We start from the raw sequence: 18,461 nt of genomic DNA, 5'->3' as shown, positions 1-18,461 counted from the left end.
GTAACGAAATATGATCTCTTAACTCGCTGTCAGCATGAATGATATTTGGCTTTTGAAAGTTATTACTTGGCATTGCATTTGAGAAATCAAACTCAGAAATGAGGCAAAGCTTATCAAAAAAGGGAAGGAAGAAAGAAATTGAGACAAACATCAGCCCTAAAAAATCAGTGATAGCCTCTGCTGGTTGCTGCAGCCAAAATAATCCTGCAAATTACCTATATGCAATTTTCATTAAAAAAAAAAAATGCTATTTACAGGCCTGTCGAGTGCTGCTGATACCTGCAGGAAATAGAACAGCAAAAGCATAGTTTGGCAAATTGATTTACCGGCTATAGTTGTCCGATTCTTGCAAATACAGGAGGGGCCGATATCTCAGGAACCTATCTTAATGCCACGAACCTCTCTTCAGATCAGTCCATAAACTGTTAAAAGTTTGTTAACCAAAGCAGCTCGTGCAACGATACATCCCAAGGATTTACGGCACACTTAAATCAACATAAGTTTTTACCTGGAGATTTATACAGAACAGCCGGAAACAACACATTGGTGCTGTCATAATCAATTAATCTGGAACCAATTATTGCACTTTAAATAATTTACAATATGACGCATGCCTTATTTGATTTAGGAATTATGTCTTCTTTCCTTTGCCTTTTTGATAGAAAGCAAGCTTGATGCTATCATGCATATCAATTAAAGCAGCATCCTGATTAATAATGCACGGCCAAACAACTGCCCATGAAATTAAAAGGTTTAACTTGAGATCCCGTTAACAGCAACAGAGTAGACAAATGGCCCTTGTCATTGGAGACGGATCATCTTAAGTGAAGAGCCTCAAGCGAGTAGTTACGGGTGTCCGGCATAAGGGGCATGTGGATAATGTTGCACCACAGTCCTTGCAAGTCTTAACAAAGGAAGAAGATGCAAAAGTCATGACCTCACATTCTAAATAATGAGCTCAAATTAATAACGGAAATACAAATCACCTTACAAACACAAGATTTAATAGATAATCTTAGGGCATATAAGAAGGGCTTTATTATTATAAAGAGTATAATTTGTACCGATAATTTTCAGGTAAGTTTTTCAAATATGACCTTCACCTGTCATGCTTCAGCTAAAAAAAAGCAATGCCATGCCTGCTTACCATAAAAAGTCTCTCGGGGTTCAGACTCATGCTGGAACTTGGAAGCAAGTTTAATCAGCCAAAATATTGGATGACAAAAAATAAATCGTCTTCAGATTATATGCATGGTTGAGCTTGAAAAGCACATCCACATACACATAAATGTGGCAGCACCATTTTTCACTAGCATGGTATATTATAAAATTATTTACATTTACATTCTTAGTAAAAAAAAAAATATATGAACAAAATTATTAGTCCAACATATATAAAGTTGAAGTCAGCTTATTACATGAGCCACTAGAATTCCTAAGCCAGACAATATTACTGAATAATTTATCCAAACAGGCAAAGTCAAATTTTTAACGAGGACCATGGGAATTACCAAAGGGATTGCTTAACCTTTTCCATGGGATGTGAAGGACACAGTGGAAAAGTTCATAAATTCCATCACTTGCCCTATTAGAAGATAGTCAAGCATGAATTCAAACTTTTTAATTTTCATCTTCCATATGCTGTGGACATGTCTAAAGTGTCAGAAAAAGACGAGGCATCTTAAAAAGAAGGGGGTTTTCTAACTTGTTCTTTTACAATTGTTCTAAACTTCACAGTTTTAAACAGATAATTTCTAACAAAGACAAGACTACAATAGACAAAACAAAGAAACAAAACAGATATTCCATATGAGGAAAAGATATAATTGTAATGTTATATATCTTTGGTGCAAAAAAAACTTATTCTCAGGTTTTATCAGCAAAAAGAATGTTGTGAGATTTTCATTACCCTGATTTTTCTCATGTTTTGTATGGGGAATTCTTGAATTAATATGATATAATGTACCTCCAATAATTGTGGATATCAAGCGAAGAAAATTTTCATTGGCACATATTTTAGAGAATATGTACGTTCATATATTTCCATCATTACATCATGATAATAATATGGTAAGATTCAATATCATATGTTGCTTTTCTTATAATTACATATCTACAATATAGAAAAGCTTATTATGTAATACCAAGTAAATTATTTGATACTTCTCAGGTTTTTGTTGTTTTTGTGGAATCTGGAAAGCTTTGTTACTGTCTGAATAGCATCAATTTTTGTCTCAAGCAAATGTAGCAAACAAGTAAACTAGTAGCCAACATCATCCTTCCTCACAAATTTTATGTCGCTTCAACAAGATGTAGGCAGATCATGTGATGCTGGAACAGTAATAAAAAACACCTAACTTTGGGCTAAGGATAACAGTGCTCTGTAATGCTATTCATAGCTTCCAACTTCTTGAAATATAATGATTTAACTTTTTTCCCTAAAAAAAGAAAGTAGATGGAATTTAACTTCCAGTTGAAAACTAGATATCGTTCTCAAATCTTGTGGACTATTATACCAGGTCTCGACTGGCTCAGCATAGCAAGCAAATTATTTTTTGACACCTAGAATGATCCAGCATAAAGTGTCTCCACCATTTAAGTAAATTAAATAAATTGATGCCAGACCATCCTTTATTTATGTGATTTGTTTAGACATGCAAGTTGAGATAAAGCTTACCAAATGACCACATCCGAATGCCATATCCTTTGGATTTGTCAAGCAAATTGGGCAGGCCTTGAAAAGCAGCAAATATTTGTTAAGACAATTTACCATTTGAAAACCAAAAACAGTTCATGAATGGTGAAAAAACCTACCTGCTCTACTGGAGCATTGCCACCGGTAGTCTGGGAGGTTTCTGGCCGAGGATAAGAATTTTTTGCATTATCATGTTCAATTACTGCATTTGGAGGAGGAAGAATCTTAGGGGCATCTACCTTGTTCCTTTGCTTTCTGTGAGAGAGCAGAAGCTTGGTATTAGAAACTCCCAGATCATTGACAGAGTCAGGTAACACCATATAACTGTTAGTACAGAATGTTCCACAGACTTACTCCATGGGCCGGAGACGTTGTGTGGCTTTATATTGAAAGGGAATTTCCATCAGTGCGCAAGTGCAAATGCTGCTTCCTTCTTTGATACTTCTATGTTTGAGGACATGATATTTGTAAAGTTCACAAACTGCAATGACCAAAGTTCTAATTAGAAGAAGGAAAAAGATTATGCAGCTTCTTTCTGCATTCACAAAAGTATACTGAAAAGGCATTACAATCATTGAAAATGCATAAGTGCAATAACAATAGGAGCAAAATACCCTTGAGGTTCTATTCTGACATAATTTACTTAGGAAATATATTGAAGTTGTGTATGTTGCAGATGATGAATTCCATTTATTACAAAATGTGGCCATTTTATTTTGCCTTTAAGGAAAAATGTCAGCACTGCTTGTAGAAGGCAACACAGAACAAAGTTTAGCAGAAGAATTCATTTCTCATCAACTTTTGATCTATTTACTGCTAAGGAGTAGGGTAACTGGGAAGGATGTGAGACCAGCACTGCAGTGTATGCTCCACACAAAGTAGCCATCATACCCCAATCATCTGCACATGTGGTCAAAATCTGCCATATAGGAACATTCAGAGTATTCTAGAACAGTATGTGTTTATAGCTAGTCTTATAGAAGCTGGGTCTCTGGAAAACTGCCTTCTTGCATTGACTTTGTACCATGTATCTAACAGGACCAGGTTTCATTCAAAAAACATCACGCTATTTATATTTTAGAAGTTGCTGGAACTCTTACAAATCTATGTTGATGGAACAAACATATCACATTTCTTTTCTTTTCCTTTAAGACCCACAAAATAAGTTTGTCTCTTGCTATATTAATTTATACCACCATTTCCTGTGTCCCACTTCCTAAATCTATGGTTCTAACTTACCATACTCCAACCCACTCTCATTTGGTAGCACAGGTAGTTGTCAGTTTCCAATGCAGATTTCAGCTCCTATGTGCAACTCACTAGGCAAGCCATTGTCTTCAAGGTGCCTATCTTCTTAGATATCCAACTGGTCAGATGTAGTCTAAAATAATCATCAGGATTACATTTCTATTTATACATACTGGGGGCAGGAGCAGACAGGGTTTGTGAAATTCATTCCAACTCCTCATAAAGATTTAAAGAATAAAAAAGTAAAATATTTGAAATTCTTTAAACATAATCTAACATCTCATAAATCTTGAAAGTTGATGACCATCAATAAAGAATGCAGACAGCTTCCATGATATGCTGCTCCTATAGCTTAATTGGTTAGAGCATTAAAATAGTGATTTAAAGAACTGAATTAAAGCCTCACCGCAACCAACAAATATATCATAAATTTATCATTATGTTGGTATGTCTTGTTTTCATTTTCTATAAGTTCATGATACAAATAGTACATGTACATATCCATGAAAAATTTTTCAAACTTTCTATGTAAGTACTTGCTACATCTTTATTGAAGAAAGGAAGTAGACAAAGGCTCAATGAATAAAGGACCCTATTGCAGAACAAAATAAGTAATGATCACAGTATAGGTGACTAATCTATGCAGATGGGCAGCAAAAGCATTGCAATTATATAGGGCCATAAGCACTAAATCAATGCCTTGGCAGATATTGTTTAAGAAATAAAAAAATTACGAAAAAACATGACCCTCAAAAATGGAAAGTTGAAAATAAGAAAAAATGTTTCTTAAAGTTGATCAAAACAAAATAATTTTTTTTTCTCTCTTAGTCTTTCCAAAAATTGCTCAAGACATATATTGCTCACCTTCATGGTAGAAACGTGGACTGGTTCTTTAACATTTTCCTTGAGCTCTATAGTGTTCTTCTTTCCCACAAATTGATAGGGTAGTCTAAAATAATTGTTATAGATGGTGCTTTTTTCTTTTTTGGAAAAAAAAATACTGCCTTTGTTCTTTTGTATGGGAACCAAAGTAGTTCTTTAGTCATTTGACATTAGCCTGATTTTTGATATGCAACTCAATAACTTAGCCAATGAAATCAATCTAATTTCTCCTATGTTTTTTTGTGCTTCAGTTGGCACTTTGTCTGACCCTAATACCCAACCCTTTTGTATCATTTCTCAAAGTCATCTCCATTTGGAATTTGAAGTGAACCTCCCCCTCTCCAAAAAGAAAAAGAGAAAAAAGGTGACTCCCTCACTCAACCAAAGCTCTTCCCAAAAGAATTACTTTTGTAGAGCCCCTATTCAATAATTTACAGAAAAAAAGCTTTACATCTTTCCTTAGTTTTTCTGTCTTTAACAAATCATACTACCATTGCTCTTCATGCATCTAATGCATATGCCTTTTCCTCCCCTCGTCCTAGCTAATTTATAATTCTTTCTTGTTCTCTTCTAGAAGATAAGTCAATATTTGTGTTCATTGCAATATTGTACAAACAACTGGATAACTGTGCAACTAGTGAAATAATGAGGTAATTTCCTCATATAAAAGAAAGTGAAGTTCTTTTACAAAATAATTGTTCATTTCATGCACTATTTATAACAACATAAACACCCTTCTTTTTCTTGACTTTAAACACAGAGGATTCTTGGTCATATGGTTGGTAAGCATATGACTCCTGTAAGCATAATGTATATCTAGCAGACTGATAGCTAGCAAAGCAGTATGGTTGACATATGAACATCTGTGAACTCAATATTTTTATAGTTAAACAAGTTTAACAAGCCACTTGGTATTATCACAAGGCAACTATCAGATACACAGTTACCTGAAAATTATCAAATGCTCGCTGAGGAATGCAATCATCAAACTGTTGCATTGCATCCCATGGTCCATCACCCACACCAACCATTATGATTGAAAGGGGATAATAGCTGAACAAGTGAAATGCATTAGAATAAAGTATCAGGAGTACAGTATAGAGTTGATGAGCTTATTTCCATGGTTCACCTGGCATCAACTATTGCTTCTATGGTTGCATGTTCGTGTGGACTTAATTTGCCATGTGGTACATTTGGATTCCTGGTAACCTATACTTGTCAATGAAGTAGAAAATGTAGATATAGGAAGTCAAATGAACACATTCAATAATGCAAAAAGCTCTTTACCTGCCCATCAGCAATAATGACAAGCACATGGTACTGCCAGTTACTTTTTTCAACAACCTGAATAGCTGCGTGGATAACTGGAGCAAACGAGGTTGGGCCTGTGCATCAGGTGCAAGAAAGGATCATTACATGAATGCCAAATAAATTAGTGATAAATTGCTGGAGTGACTCATACAATTTACAACACTGCTGGATCAACATGGATCACTAGCATAAACTATATATATATATATATATATATATATATAAGACAATAAGATAAAGGCTTCTGCTGTCAAGAAAAGTAACAAGTCAATGTCAATGAATCAAAATATTTATACAGTTTTTTTATAGAAAAAAACTGTCTTTACTGTCAAAAACCTAAAAGAGATCTGCGATAACATATCTAAGATCATTTCAACAAGAACATGGAGCAAATCAAAATTGTCTTGAACAAATATCAGATATATTAGGATTCAAGTACCATCTGTTCCTGGTGCGTCGAATGGATGGTTAATATCATGCTTGCCCATCAAGGTTCACAATATCAGTGTTGAGCCTTGTACTGGTTGTGTCCCAGATCAGGACAGAACTGGGATGCTTCCTTCCCAACTCTTGGATGATTTAGTGTCTAGATTCCAAATTTGTTATTTTCTTGTTCAATTTCTTTCAAACTTTTTCCTATATGAGAATTTGAGTGAATGTTGACATATTCTTTGAGGTTTCTAGGTTTTTTTCATATGGGAATTTGAGTGCATGTTGAAAACCTTTTCTATATGGCCTGATGTGCCATCCTTCCCTCTCTCTCTCCCCCCTCCCCCCCCCTCCCCCTTCTCTATTTCTCAGTTAATGTCTGCATTTCCTCCCATGCCAAAACCAAGAGAAAGCAGTGTACCTTCCCCTGCTGCTCTCTATTCCTTGGTCTTTGTCTGCACTATGAGGCAGGTCAGCCCAGTACCAGCGAAACCGGCCTTGGTACTCACTGGTCCGGATTAGTTTTGGCTGGATGGGCTGGATATCTTGGCCCATTAATGAACTAGTGTCCCGTAAGTGTCCTGATCTTAGTTTCCTGATATAACAATACACTATTGATGGTACCGACTCATTTAAGCATGACCTTAATCCTTGGTGCCAATACTTGCATGCACCATTATAAATGCTGGCATGCAACTTGTAGCATGCCAGTGTTATCTGCTAGTAAAACACCAACATGATACATACTGTGAAATGATGTGCCATGTTGTGTAGCACCAAAGTACATCTACGTATGAGTTTCAAGAGTCGAAGACATATCTTTGTACTTTTTGCCCTTTTTTTGCTGGATTCTTCTATTTTACATTTCCTTGATTATCTATATACATTTTATTTCCAGCATGCTTTTTGTATTATTAAAAATTTCAAATTTCGTTATGTTTTGATTTAGTATTGGCTTATATTAAGCCTCAAAGATGAATATAGTCCTTTATGTACAAACTTTGCCACTGTAAGTCTTGAAATTTTCGATAGGTATCTCTTAAGTTAATAAGTTTAAACTACATAACTATCCGGGAAGGTAGCGCATCCAGCCAATTGATCTTTAGGTTGTGCAAGAGGGCGAACTTTGGAGCAACAGTAAGGTTACTCCATTTTGATTTAGAGTTCATGGTTTCAAAATATGGAAAAAGCCTCTCCAGATGCAGGGGTAAGGCTGCACACATTTAACCTTCCCTAGAACCCCCAATGGTGGGAGCCTTGTGTACTGGACCATCCCTCAACCTCCCCCCCCCATTTTTTTTTTTTGCACAACATGCACTTTCTTGCCCATAGATGCAAGATCTAAGAACTCATAAGAGCACTAGCTTTAAAAAGTGAACACCACAACAATGTCACAAAGCTTGAAGTAGGAAAGTGCATAGGAATTGGGTGTGAATTTTGAGATTCTAAGGGATTTTGAAGCAGGTACATTACCCTAGAAGTTTCTTGCAATTAAGATTGAGTGTGGTTTCTTTGTGACTATGCTCTTTATAATGTAGTTGTGCTGCACATGACAAGTGGTCACAAAGTGGGGCAATGCATCAAGTCCATGTGGGACTACATGTAGCACAAGGGCATGCTGGCCATTGAGTCATCGCACAAGCCTATGGTGTGTAGAGCACATTGACCCACAAAGGGCATGAGCACAAGGAAACCATGTTTACTGTTTTCTACTTTAGGAATGACCCTATTAGAAGGTTTAAGATGCATTGTCATAAAAACCTATGCAAATATGATCCTCCAAAATATTCTCTCAACTAGAGTAGCCAGCAAATCGAAGGACATAGAAGTTGCTGGGGAATTAGTTGTTATACCAAGTAAATCTGTTTCCCTAGAGCTAGAGGGGTTTCTTCATGAATTTGCGCAACCAATAGACATTTGAACTGAAACTTACCCACAGGACTTACAGCGACATCATGACATTCCAGTCAACTGTTAAAACACCACTTTTAAAATCAACGCTAGATGTAGTACAACCAATATACTCTTGCCTAATAGCTGACGATGTCAAATTGATGAACTTTTAACTAAATTCTAGAAACATGAAATATAATTTTGTTGATTAATTAAAATACAAGTGCGCATTAAGCAGAAGATATCTTTTTGAGATTATTAAGCAGTAAGATATCAATTTGTGATTTTATGCCATTTGCACTATATTCTGAATGGTTTTAATTCACATGTAAAACCTTCTATAGCAAATGCTGAATGACTATAAACTACACCTCTACAAATGCTGAATAGTCAATTTGTTCCAAGAGATTGCAATAGAAAGGAAGAAACAATTCAAACCTGACAAGTTTAGGTAAGGAACAATCTCTCTATATCGTGCAAGAACGTCCTCAAAACCACGACAAGGATGGTGATCAGGGTAAAAGCTGAAGACGGAGTGGTCATGCGTCGAAGCTATGAAATTAAAGGCAGATTATGTAAGTAACAAAGAAAAACTGATAGCATGAACAAACCTTCAAATATAATTATGAAAGTAAAAGAAGAAAAGCAAAGCTTACCATCACCAAAACCAAAACATGGTATCAAATTGTCCTCATCAAAAGGAGACAATGTATGTCCAATTATCGAAATGGCTCGCTCATAGGGATTAGGTGTATTACCAATAGCATGAAGAGATCTTCTACTAAAAGAATACTTACCTACAATCACCAAATAATAATGTCACTTTCCCTTAGCTAACAAAAAACAATGAATTCATTTAAAAGACATTAAAAAACAGAAAACAAAATGGCCTCCACTTTTTGACAGAAATCCATCACCTCACCTGTCCATTCATTGCTTTTTGTGAAGTCAATACCTAGAATTAAATTTGAGGACTCAAGTCCAGCTTCTCTCAATGCAGAAATAACCTGAAATGAAAAAGATGTTATACACTAAATGTCATACTATAACCACCTTTTAAAATGTAACGGTAGGGTTTTGGCAATGAAAATCTCAAAGTCAATCAATGAATAATGGAATCTGGAAATGGAATAAAAAAGCCAAGTGAATCTTGAACCAGATTTATCTTGAGAATGATTGTTAGAGAAGCCATGCACAAAGCTCATCAACAATGATATTAATGAATCAACATATTCATACGATCACCATTATGAGGTTGATCAATAATATTTGAGTTAATGCTGATATCTTAGAAGCATTATATTAAAAAGCATATCAAATCCTTTATGTCTTTATTGCTTGCCCTGTGTTAGAAGAAAGATTCCGACCTTCAAATCTCAACTGTGACACAAGTCTGAGGTATTCACCTCCAAAGATGAATCGAAGAAGAAATCTCTATTGGTTCTACCTCCTCTCTTTAGAGATGTCAAAGTTGCACATGCTCATGCTAAGTAGTGATAACTAGACATATAAGACAATGCTGCAAATGACGACGGTCAAACTTTCTTCCTTTTTTTTTTTAACAAAAAAACTATGGGAAAAAATGTATATATGAAGCATGATAATGGGGGAAGACATAAGATACCAACAAGATAATTGAATCTAATGATGTGTATGACATTTAAAGGTTTTCACTTAAATGGGTTTAGGACGTTTAGGCCTTTGAGACATAGTCATGACTACCTCTTCTTCATTAAGGAACAACTTATTGATCAGATAGTTTTTGCTGCCTAAGATGGTCGACCATCTAACAAATTCTTAATTTTAATCTATCTGAGTTCAGAGCTCCAGAGTTGTATCAGACTAAAAAGAACATGAAAATGGGCAGAAACATCAGCACAAGTAAATACCTGGTCAAGTGAGCTGAAATTGTCAGGTATAAAGTTTGCTCTTTGCCTATATTCCTCGGAATTCCCAGAAGGAAAAGTAACTTGTTGCCCACGCTTGTGGTGAGATTTTGTATGCCACATTTGTAGTGGAGTGTCAAATACGAGAGAAAATATTCTGCAGAAAAATAAACAGCAGTTAATTTCAGAAAGCTATTGTTGTCATATGAAAAAAAAAGACGTCACCTTAAATGTATGCCAACAAACACAGAAACATCAACAACAGTTCAGGTTGCAAGAGGTTATTTTCCTTATTATACTCATCAACATGAAAAAGCTATGCAGCTTGTACCCAAAAAAAGAAAAAAAAAAAACAGCCATGCAGCTATAAAGTCCTAATATTGTTCTTGAATAAATCAAAATTGCACAGGAAGGCATTAGGTACATGACATAATTAATAGTGACAAGCTAGCCTGAAGCAAACAATTATCAATACAAGATTATGGCAGTTGAGCATAATTTAACCACTTCTCCAATATCTATACAGATAATATCCCACATCGGCCTCAGATAGTCAGCATCCTAACCAAGCAAAGAAACCAAGATCTTTAATGTCAACATTTTGTACTTTTCAAGAACATCATGCCATTCGGGGAGATGCAACTAAAACCAAGCAATCCTCATCCCCAGGTGATAGAATCTGTAAAATTAGGGTTTCTACTAATAAGGATGCTAATTCCACCAAAGTTCCTAGTCCGAGAAAACATCCTAGTCCAAGAAAACAGTGGAGAGATTTGAAATGATGCCAATCCATAACTCAATAAACAGTGGAGAGATTTGAAATGATGCCAATCCATAACTCAAAACCATGGACTCTGCATAATTAAAACACAAGAAATTCAGAGCAGTTGAAACCCACCAAACTTTTCAATTTTTTTCGTTTTCAGTTCCCGGATATCAAACCGCAGCTACAAATTATTTCCAGCAAATCTGCACCCAATTTTCTTTTTGAACGATTGCTATTAGCGTCGATCAAAATTCGCAGATTCTTTGCGAAAAAGGAACAAGAAAGCATCCATCATCTACAACGATGAAGGATCGCTGGAATTTAGAGCCTCGCCGACCAAGAAAAAGATGGAGACGAGAGGATAAGGCGAAGAAGAATATATCTTTACCTCAAGAAGAGCAAGTCTTCTCCTTCTACTCCTTTCTTGCTTTCCTGGGTCTTCTGCTGTCCTTGTCCTTTAATATAACAGCCGAAGAGGAGAGAGGCGTGCAACTTGGGATTGCTTTTGGATTGCTTTAGATTTCGGACAAGTGAAAACAACCGTTCTGCTCATCCGCGGTCAAAATGGTGAATTTTTTAAGCGGTGAGCGTCAAACAATAATTGCAGTCATTATCTGATTATCTCCCGACGGAAATGACCATCGTGCGACAGATTTTTTTAATTATTTGTCTAAATAAAATATAAATGACTTGGAATTTTCATAACAACGACAACAGTTCTGGTTTTGTTTTTTTCTTTTTCGAAAAAGAAAAAAAAAGAGAACTTGGTTCAATCAAGTTACTTAACCTGGTTCGGGATGGTCAACTCAGGTGGGCTACAAGATGGCGTGGGTGGGACAAGATGAGTCATGTTGGGCCTTGGATTTTGTTGCTAGCTTGTTTGCATCACAAGAGACTAGATTTGGGTATAAAGCTGCCATTATTCAAACTTTAATAGGACCCTGTCTGTTGCCTTTTCTTGGACCAAATATGTAAATGTAGTGATTATTTACCATCATTCAGGTTTGAACATGAAATCTTACTCGTAGAGAGATGGATGCTAATGAGCTGAACTAAATTTGAGTTACCGACAAGCCAATTCATCAGAAAAATCTCAATGAGTTAATAAGGATATAAATCTCATCATCAATCAAATCCAACATGAATAGATAATGTAATCAAGGTCTCTAGATCAATGTCTGTGGATTAGCATTTAATGAATATATTTGGCTTGATTCAGATATGGACCAGCCTTGAATCATACCAAAGATCTGATTTAACTCAACATGCAAGGAGCCCTTACTAACAAGAAGTTAGGATGCTGGCTCCATTGGTAGCCATGCTAACTCCGAGAAAGAGAAAGCAATAAAGAAGCACTCGCCTTGTCAAGGAACGCTGTAGCTTTGGATATTGTTTGGTTTGAACATTTTAGAGATGGATCAAGTTTCAATTTTGTGGTTGACTAAGCCATAAAAGACCATTCCATCAACTTGATCCTGCCGGACCAGAAATAATGGTTTGTGTTGGAAATTATAGAGCCTAGCCATCTCCAGATGGGTGGTTGTCTTCACCATTCATCAGATTGGACTCGGACTAAGGTTGAATTTAGCCTAAAGCATGGCTTGGTGGCAAGAGAATGGATCCTGATAAAAATGACATCGAGCTCACTAGTCCATGGTCCACAAATATATTCACCCATACCTAAAACATTCGTCCACTCTAGGTTACAATTCTGTGGCGCAGATTAGTACTAGTATCCCTGCTTAACAATGTGTCCAAGAATTCCACTCTAGATTTAAGGGAATAGATATTCATCTCTATATAATCTAAATTCAAGTTGGATAGTTTGGTGTCAGGGATACAAATAGCACCCATGGCCAAGATAACAAATTTTTCAATGAGTTTGTTAGGCTGGTTCTATTCTATTGAAATTGTTTATTTACTTGCTGCTCTATTAGCCCGTTTGCATCCTACACATATGATTACAATCTCCACGGCTTCACAAAAATATCACTCATCATGAATATGACTACCATAGTAGATATTATGCATGTTGCCACAAGACCCTGATGGGGTGTTAATGTGGCTGAAGCTGGACGTCGGTCAAGATTTATGGTGTCGGAGGTTTTTGACTATCATGGTAGATATTATGCATATTGCCGCAAGACTCTGGTGAGATGCTGATGTGACTAGAGCTAGGCGTCCGTCAAGATCTATGATGTTAGAGGATATCTGCAAAAAAAATCCATACTAACCAGGGATATTCTAGCGGGGGACCCTCCGATGCTTAAGTTAGTTAGAGTTTTGATAACTGTGGAGAGAAAAGATTGTAAGGACAGAGTGAGCTTGCTTTAGCTTGACTTATTTTGGGGTCATTTTCATATCTCTTTTTATTTGAAGATTGAGCCTGTAGGCTATTACCCGAAATCTGTATTTTTTAGACTTAGCTCTGCAAGCTAATAGGCCATGTTCTGATCTTCATCGTGGGAGGAATCTCTTCCACTTCTTCGTATCGAGATCGTTAGTCGTGGGTGTTAGGCGCAGGCTTTGTTGTGGTTAACTTGGTCAACCAAGATACCCATGATTTGGCTTGTTAGTTGGTGACGTTTTCAAGATGAAAATTGATAGCTGGTGGTGACGTGATGGTGTTGGCTTCCCCCTTGGTCAGGTCTCCACACGTTTTCTCCAATTGACTTCTTTTTTTGGTCATGTCTCGATGCGTTTTCTCCCCTTTGTCGACTCTTATAAAAGGAAGGATTATTTGCTGAAGAAAGTTGTATCGGTATAGCAGCAGATAATATGTCTTCTTCTAATTTATCTCCTCAATAGTTTTTTGAGGATTGTGAGTTTTTTTGAGACGATCTTTTGAGAGCATCTTGTTGGTAAAGAAGATTTGGATTTGCCGTGTGTTTTGTGTTTGGGAAGAGAACCGATGCTTTGGTGTAAGATTTTTTTCATTTATTTTTTCTACATATAGTGGATCTCTCTTTGGTTTCCCATAGACGTAGGCTACGGTCGAACCACATAAATTTTGATGTTCTTATGTAGTTTGTTCTTGTCTATCTTGCTGTATTATTTTTCTTTTGATCTTTGATGCACAAATATGTTTGGAGATACATAATTATTTGATCATTTCGTTGCATTATACCACTAGTTTTCATAACATCTGGTATTAGAGCATTGGATTTGTGTGTTTCTGCTAAGTTGATCAGGTATGTGTGCATCCAAGATATCGACGAAGTTTGAAGTTGAGAAATTTGATGGCAAAATGGACTTTAACTTGTGGAAGAAGAAAGTGAAAGTAGTTTTGGTTCAACACGACCTTCACAAAGCTCTTTTTGGCAAGGAGAAATCAGGTATTACCATTACAGATGAGTGGTCAGAGCTTGATCTGAAAGCTTCTAGCACTATTGTGCTGTGCTTGGCAGATGAGGTATGTATAATATTGAAGATTGTAAAACTACTTCTGATTTGTGGAAGAAATTAGATGATCATTATATGGCAAAGTCTCTTACAAATAAATTACATTTAAAAAAATAACTTTATAGCTTATGTATGTCTGAAGGGGGTGAGCTTTTGGAACATTTAAATGTGTTCAATAAGTTGATTTCACAGCTTCGCAATTTGGGGGTGAAGGTGGAGGAAGAAAATCAGGCTATTATTCTTTCTGCATCTTTATCTAAGTCTTTTGACCACTTGGTGACCACCATCTTGTATGGCAAAGATACTTAAAAGATGGAGAAGGTCAAGATAACCTCGTTGTCAAATGAGGTCAGGCACAAATCTGATGTAGGTGATAGTTTGATAGCAAAGAGTTTAGATCAAGAAAGAGGACATCGAAAAGAAAAAGATGGCAAGATGAACCATTCCACATCCAAATCCAAGTCAAGAGGATGAATGATAGATGTCACTACTGCAAGCGAGAAGGTCATTGGAAGAAGGATTGCCTCAAATTAAAGTCCAAGCAGAAACAGGATCCTGATGAGGTTGGAGTTGCTACTGAGTCAAAGAAGAGAGATGTGTTGACTATCTCTTCAGGTACGGACTCTTCGGATATTTGAATTTTTGATTCTGGTTGTTCTTATCATATGTGCCAGTATAGAGATTGTTTGCTTCTTACACATCTCATGATGGGGGTAGAATTCTTATGAGTAATAATACCGAATACAAAACTGTTGGGATAGGAATAGTCAAAATTAAGATGTTTGATGGAGTTGTGAGGACTTTGACAGATGTCAGGCATGTTCCTGATTTGAGAAAGAGTCTTATCTTTTTTGGTACCTTAGATACAAATGGATGCACATTTGCTGGTGCTAATGGCATATTAAAAATTAAACGTGATGCCTTAGTTTTGATGAAGGGAGAAAAGATAGGTTCCCTATACAGGTTGATTGGAAAAACTATTATAGGTGATGCTGCTATCATATCCTTTTTTGATGACGATGACATTGTACTATTGTGGCATGCTAGGCTTGGACATATGGGTGAAAGAGAGATGATAGAATTATATAATAGGAATTTACTCAAGGGTATTAAATCTTGCAAACTTGATTTCTATGAAACATGTATTCTTGGTAAGCAATGCAGGGTAAAATTTGTCACCTCAACCAAAAGGAGCATACATGTTCTTGAGTATATTCATTCAGATGTCTGGAGAGCAATACCAGTCACTTCACATGGAGGAACTAGGTACTTTATTATTTTTATTGATGACTTCTTCAGAAAATTTGGGTTTACTTTTTGAAGCATAAGTCAAAGGTCTTTGAGAAGTTTAAAAGCTGGAAAGTCGGAGTTGAAAAGCAGATAAACAAGCAGATAAAGGTTCTCCGCACTGATAATGATGGGAAATACACCTTCAGAGAGTTTGTGGATTACTGCCAGAAGGAAGGCATAGCTTGGCACTTCATCGTTCTAGGTAAGGCACAGTAAAATGGAGTAGTTGAAAGGATGAACATGATACTACTGGAGAGAGCTCATTGCATAAGACTGTTTGCGGATCTTTTGAAGTAGTTTTGGATCGAGACAGTCAACACCGCATGCTACTTAGTGAATCAATCTTCTTCGACATCATTGGGACTCAAAACACGATAAGCCAATTGATTACTCTAATATTTATATATTTGGTTGTCTTGCATATGTGTTGTTATAGGATGATTATTAGAGGACTAAGCTTGATGCGAAGTCCAAACCTTGTATCTATCTGGGTTATAAGGTCAGCGTGAAAGGCTACAAATTTTGGAATCTAGATACTTAGAAGATGGAGCTCAGCAGAGATATGATATTTGATGAAGCTTTAATATTGAAGAAGAAAATTCAGCATCAGGTCCAAAGTGTGAAGAAGCTCAGTATCTCGATTTAAGTGGAGCCATTGATCAAGACAGACGGTAGTAATGCTGATTTGGAAGAATCTTCAGAGCAGGACATAAAAATTGTACAGACACAGAAACAAGAGGAGCCTTACTCTATTGCTACAGAAAGAGCTAGAAGGAAAGTACAACTACCATTGAGATTGAGAGATACAGTTGCTTATGCTTTTTCTGTTATTTCTTCTGATCTGATGACTTTTTAGGAGGCTTTGCAAAGAAAGGACAGTGATAGGTGGTAGATTGCTATGCAGGAAGAGATGAACTCTCTTAATAAGAATGAGACTTGGGAGCTTGTCCCTCTTCCCAAGGATAAAAAGGTAATCAGCTGCAAGTGGATGTATAGAAAGAAGGAAGCTTCATCAGAAGGTGAACCATCAAGGTACAAGACCAGATTGATAGTGAAAAGCTACAGTCAAAGAAAAGGGATAGACTTTGATGAGATATTTTTTCAGTTGTTAAGCATTGTTCTATCAGAATTATGCTTTCTATAGTGGCTATGTGGGATTTGGAGCTAGAGTAGCTTGATGTGATGACTACTTTTTTACATGGCGTCTAGATGAGGAGATTTGCATGTTGCAGCTAGATGGTTTTGTGCAAAAAGGCAATGAGAAGTTGGTATGCAAGTTGAAGAGGTCCCTCTATGGTTTGAAGCAGGCTCCATATCAGTGGTATAAGAAGTTTGATATCTTTATAGTGACACATGGCTATACGAAGAATAGGTACGTCAGCTGCATCTATTTTCATTTTTTCAGTGATGGTTTTATTGTACTGCTGATGCTATATGTTGATGACATGCTTGTTGCCTGTAAATATATGCAAGAGATTTCTAAGTTGAAAGAGGAATTTAATTCTGAGTTTGAGATGAAAGACCTAGGAAGTGCCAAGAAGATCCTAGGCATGGAGATTCACAGAGACCAGCAGAATGGAAAGCTATGGTTGATCTGAATGGGATACATTGAGAAGGTGTTGGCCAAATTCAACATGAAAGAGGCCAAGGTTGTGAGTACACCTCTAGCTCAGCATTTCAGATTGTCTTTGCAACAATGTCCTCAGTCTAAGGAAGAGCGTCTAGAAATGCTTAGTGTACCGTATGCTAGCACAGTTGGATGTTTGATATATGCTATGGTTTGTACTAGTTCTGATTTATCACAGAGTATTAGTGTTTTGAGCAAATACATGGCAGATCCAGAAAAAGAGCATTGGAAGACAGTTAAATGGGTTCTGCATTATTTGAAGGGCACATCAAATTTTGATTTACTATTTCAAAAGAGCATTGACACTGATGTTCTAATTGATTTTGTTGACTCAAATTATGTAGGTGATATTGGCAGGAGGAGATCAACCAAGGGTACATCTTCATTCTAGATGGAGGTCCTATTATTTAGAAAGTCATGCTTCAGGATATTGTGGCTTTGTCAACAACAGAAGTAGAGTGTATAGCTATAGTTGAGGCTGCGAAGGAGGCATTTTGGCTTCAGGATTTGGTCAAGGAACTTCGTATTGCACAAAAGTCTATTCATCTATATTGTGATAGTTAAAATGTTATATTCTTGAGAAGGATCCAGTGTATCATGCCAAGACAAAGCATATTGATGTTCGTTATCACAAGCTCAAAGAATTTGTTGACTTGGTCAACTAAGATACCCACGATTTGGCTTGTTAGTTGGTGACGTTTCCAAGATGGAAACTGATAGCTAGTGGTGACGTGATGGTGTTGGCTTCCCCCTTGGTCACATCTCTATACGTTTTTCTCATTGACTTTCTTTTTTGGTTATGTCTCGACTCGTTTTCTCCACTTCGTCGGCTCTTATAAAAGGAGGGGTTATTTATCGAAGAAAGTTGTATACGTACAGCAGCAGATAATATCTTTTCTTTTGATTTGTCTTCTCAATAATTTTTTGAGAATTATGAGTTTTTTGAGACGGCCTTTTGGGAGCGTCTCGTTGGTAAAGAAGATTTGGGTTTGCTGCATGTTTCGTGTTTGGGAAGAGAACTGGTGCTTTGGT

General features: G+C 36.5%; 1 protein-coding gene across 1 annotated transcript; it reads right to left on the bottom strand.

The window, feature by feature from the left end:
- Positions 1–515: 515 nt before the first annotated feature.
- On the bottom strand, positions 516–11,625 carry LOC105051805 (E3 ubiquitin-protein ligase RGLG3). Its single transcript, XM_010932416.4, is given in 13 exon segments — positions 516–904; positions 2,678–2,734; positions 2,815–2,950; positions 3,050–3,107; positions 3,110–3,176; positions 5,773–5,878; positions 5,955–6,034; positions 6,113–6,210; positions 8,897–9,010; positions 9,115–9,255; positions 9,381–9,465; positions 10,348–10,501; positions 11,499–11,625. Coding segments are annotated over 12 exon segments (1,146 nt in total). The 5' UTR covers positions 10,468–10,501; positions 11,499–11,625; the 3' UTR covers positions 516–820.
- Between the last annotated feature and the right edge of the window lie 6,836 nt (positions 11,626–18,461).

This window comes from Elaeis guineensis, chromosome 9 (assembly GCF_000442705.2).
Source record: "Elaeis guineensis isolate ETL-2024a chromosome 9, EG11, whole genome shotgun sequence".
NCBI lineage: Eukaryota > Viridiplantae > Streptophyta > Magnoliopsida > Arecales > Arecaceae > Elaeis > Elaeis guineensis.
This window is presented reverse-complemented; position numbering and strand designations above follow the sequence as displayed.